At 38.5% G+C, this 4,369-nt stretch overlaps 1 protein-coding gene across 1 annotated transcript; it reads left to right on the plus strand.

Annotated features, from left to right (window-relative positions):
• Positions 1–322: 322 nt before the first annotated feature.
• On the plus strand, positions 323–4,167 carry LOC134641367 (extracellular calcium-sensing receptor-like). The gene is made up of 9 exons (XM_063493755.2): positions 323–432; positions 706–1,000; positions 1,104–1,190; positions 1,272–1,541; positions 1,753–1,962; positions 2,060–2,335; positions 2,702–2,929; positions 3,016–3,139; positions 3,257–4,167. Exons 1-9 carry the CDS (start codon positions 323–325, stop codon positions 4,165–4,167), a joined length of 2,511 nt encoding a protein of 836 aa, XP_063349825.2.
• The last annotated feature ends 202 nt before the right edge of the window (positions 4,168–4,369 follow it).

Raw genomic sequence — 4,369 nt, forward strand, 5'->3', positions numbered from 1 at the left:
TAATATACTCATAGTGCTACCTTAATATGCCTGGATACAAAAGCAATATCTGATGAGGTGTATTTTAGGCCCTGCCCATTCTCCTTGTTTTTTGCTGAAGGGTGGTGTGTAAGATTCATCAACACAGCATGTAAATAAAAGGGAATGGCAAAGCAATGAAATGAAATGACTAGGGTTAGAAAATCTGAAAGCTGTCATGAGCTCATTCTTACAAATCAATTTGTCCTTGTTCATTGTGCTGCATTCCTACTTTTCTTATGCTATGTCCTCTTTTCTTTTTCCGTCTTCGTGTCAGCTACAGGGGCAATTTAATCTAAACAGAATGCAGAAGAGTGGAGATGTCATCCTGGGTGGACTGTTTCCAGTCCACTTTTTCTCAAGCATTCCTGACCTGTCTTTTACCTCACAGCCACAACAACCTTCTTGCCACGGGTAAATATGGTAGGGAAACAACAGAAAAAAGAGAGAAACGGGACAAACCTAATGCTAGTATAAACATAATTGTCATGTCTAAAGTAATTATACTTTGTTGATTAGCAAAGCTACGAGAAAATGGATATTGAGTGAAGCTTCTTGATTATTCTTTCATTAAAATATCCCTTTAATTATTGTTATTCAGTTTCCTTAATTGTTTGTATGAGTATCTTTCCAGCATGTTTTCTAATTATCCTGATGTATTTTTCAAATCAATATGTTTTTTGTTAGTTTCTATGTACAAGGATTTAGGCAAGCACAAACCATGGCTTTTGCTATTGATGAGATCAACAACAACTCCAACTTACTACCTAATGTGACGTTGGGATACACTCTTTATGATAATTGCGTTGAACTTGGAATTGGATTCCGTGGAGCATTGTCATTAGTCAGTGGTCAAGAGGAGCAGATTATATTACACAGTACATGTGTTGGAAATCCTCCTGTTGTAGGGATTGTGGGTGATTCTTCCTCTACACGTTCTATTGCTATCTCCAGCGTCTTAGGTTTGTACAGAGTACCCATGGTAAGTTCTCAATTTAACCATAAAATATTATTTTTGTTTATATTAATGTAATTGTAAATTTAATCTGAAAAATAATGTACAACATATTGTATGTTTTTCACAGGTGAGCTATTTTGCCACATGTTCCTGTTTGAGTGACCGTCAAAAGTATCCATCCTTCTTTAGGACGATCCCAAGTGATGCTTTCCAGGTTAAAAATCAATCAGGACAAATACAAAAAGTCAACAGCAGCCGATAAGCAGCACTCATGATTTAATCTGTTTTCACTTAGGTACGTGCTATGATTCAGATCTTAAAACATTTTGGCTGGACTTGGGCAGGTCTGCTCATCACTGACGATGATTATGGACTTCATGCTGCCAGACCCTTACAATCTGAACTGAGTGTGTCTGGAGAAGGTTGCCTTGCCTACGTTGAAGTTTTACCCTGGGACAAAGACACTGATGAACTCAGGAGGATTGTGAATGTGATGAAAAAATCAACAGCTCGTGTGGTCATTGCATTTGTACATGAGAGTCACATGATAAACCTTATAGAAGAGGTGCAGTTTTAAAAGAATTTGATTGTTTGTTGGTATAAAAATCTGCATCTCTACACTGTGTAAAAGATGGATTCCATTTTTATTTGAATGAATATAGAAAACAAATGATATAAAATAAATTTTAACATGACGAAATACTTCAGTAACGTAATTGTCACCAAAGTAGTTGTTAAATGATCACTTTTTACATTTGGTTAAATAAAATGCACAGGTAGTGAAGCAGAATGTAACAGGCCTACAGTGGTTGGCCAGTGAAGGCTGGACAGCAACAGCTGCTGTGCTCCAAACAACTAAGTTCATGCCATACCTGGGTGGTACGCTGGGCATTGCTATTCGACGAGGAGAAATACCAGGGCTCAGGGAATTCCTATTACAAATACGTCCTGCCCTACATCACAATAATAACTATGGAAATAGCATGGTGAGAGTTTAAATGTTACTGTAGTAGCTGCAACAATTTTTTGTTGTCAATATTAAAACAAAACACAAAATAAATATTTTCCAATAACCTGTTTCAGGTGAATCAGTTTTGGGAATTCACATTTCAGTGTAGATTTGCGCCAGCTCCACCAGGCTGGGTGGAAGGTGGAGGTGCATTATGCACTGGACAGGAAGATCTAGAAAATGTGAACACTGAGTTCTTGGACATTTCCAACCTCCGGCCTGAGTACAATGTGTACAAAGCTGTTTATGCTCTGGCATATTCCCTTGATGACATGCTGCGATGCAAGCCAGGAAGAGGGCCTTTCAGTGGGCACAGCTGTGGCACTTTGCAATCACTGGAGCCATGGGAGGTGCGATATTAATTTATACTTCATCTTCATCTGAGTAAATCATTTGTTCTATAATTACTTTCAGAACAAAATTTACCCTATTGGATAAAAAAACAAAACAATTCAATAAGATGAAATGAGCTGAAGAGAGCTAAATGGGTTTTTCATATTGAGCAAAAGTAGTGTTTAATATGTTTATATTAGAGCACATTAACTAGTATGCATATATATGGCACAATTGGAGATGTTCCCGTTTAATTTAGAAGTAGATTTTAATGCCTTTAATATGTACAGGTATAATAAGTGTTAGATTTAATTTGGTTATTGGATAGTGGGTGCCACTGCCTGCACTGTGAAATGTATTTCTTATATATTACTTTTTAACAGCTTGTTTATTACTTGGAAAGGGTAAACTTCACCACTCCATTTGGTGATCAAGTGTCATTTGATGAAAATGGTGATGTTGTGCCAATTTATGATGTGATGAACTGGTTGTGGCTCCCTGATGGAAGCACTAAAGTTCATAATGTGGGTGAGGTTAAGGCGTCAGCTTTCAAAGGTGAAGAAATCCTACTTGATGAAGACAAAATCTTCTGGAACTTTAATTCCAAAAAGGTTACACATGGCTTTTCAGACTTTACCTTTTGTCATATTTACAGGGAATGTCATTCTACTAGGTAATATTTAATTTTGTCCAACAGCCAGTTCAATCGGTATGCAGTGAGAGCTGTCCACCTGGTACCCACATGGTGAGAAGGAAGGGGGAACCGAAATGTTGTTTTGACTGCATCCCTTGTTCTGAGGGAAAAATCAATAATAAAGGCAGTAAGTGTTTTTTCAGTTTTTTTTAATCTGTCAGCATAACATATTGAATTTCAGTTTCATTAAATATAGTATGCATTTCACCATCTTCCGCTTGCTTCATCTTTCTCCTTTTGCCAGACTCCTTGGAGTGTACCAGTTGTCCAGAGGATTTTTGGTCAAACCCCCAGCGTGACCACTGTATTCCGAAGAAGACAGAATTTCTGTCCTACCATGAGCCTCTGGGTATTTGTCTGACAGCAACCTCACTGCTGGGCACTTGTACATGTGCTGTTGTTCTAGGGATCTTTATCTACCATCACAGAACACCTATAATACGTGCAAACAATTCAGAACTTAGCTTCCAGCTATTGCTGTCACTCAAGTTGTGCTTTCTTTGTTCACTGCTGTTCATTGGACGACCCAGGCTGTGGACATGCCAACTCAGGCATGCAGCATTTGGGATCAGCTTTGTGCTTTGTGTCTCATGCATCCTGGTAAAAACCATGGTTGTTCTGGCTGTGTTCAAAGCCTCTAAGCCAGGAGGGGGAACCAGTCTGAAGTGGTTTGGTGTTATGCAGCAGAGAGGAACAGTTCTCTGCCTTACATCTATTCAGGCAGCCATCTGCACTACCTGGCTTGTTTCTTATTCTCCAACTCCACATAAAAATACCCAATACCAAAATGATAAGATTGTTTATGAGTGTGCATTTGGGTCAGCTGTTGGTTTTTCAGTGTTATTGGGTTATATTGGTGTTCTGGCTTTCCTCAGTTTTCTAATTGCATTCCTGGCAAGGAATCTCCCCGATAGTTTTAATGAGGCCAAGCTCATCACATTCAGCATGCTGATCTTCTGTGCTGTGTGGGTGGCCTTTGTTCCTGTTTATATCAGCTCACCAGGAAATTATGCAGATGCAGTGGAGGTATTTGCTATCCTGGCCTCAAGTTTTGGACTCTTGATCACATTGTTTGGACCCAAATGTTACATAATAATAATGAGACCCGAATTGAACACAAAAAAGGGTATAATGGGTCGTGGCAGTGAATCTTAACTATTTTTCCACATAGACTAGAAAAGCAGCTTTAAAGTATACTAGAAAGAAGAGAAACTCCAGTAGATGGGATACGTTGAATATGGTGCAGTAGAAACATGTTTTTCTCTTTTCTCTTTGGGGGGTGGGTGTTAGTAGTAATATTTGAATTTTTGATTATTGCAGTTGAAACAATGGGCATTCAGCATTAGGCATTTAGATC

This window comes from Pelmatolapia mariae, linkage group LG14 (assembly GCF_036321145.2).
Source record: "Pelmatolapia mariae isolate MD_Pm_ZW linkage group LG14, Pm_UMD_F_2, whole genome shotgun sequence".
Classification (NCBI taxonomy): domain Eukaryota; kingdom Metazoa; phylum Chordata; class Actinopteri; order Cichliformes; family Cichlidae; genus Pelmatolapia; species Pelmatolapia mariae.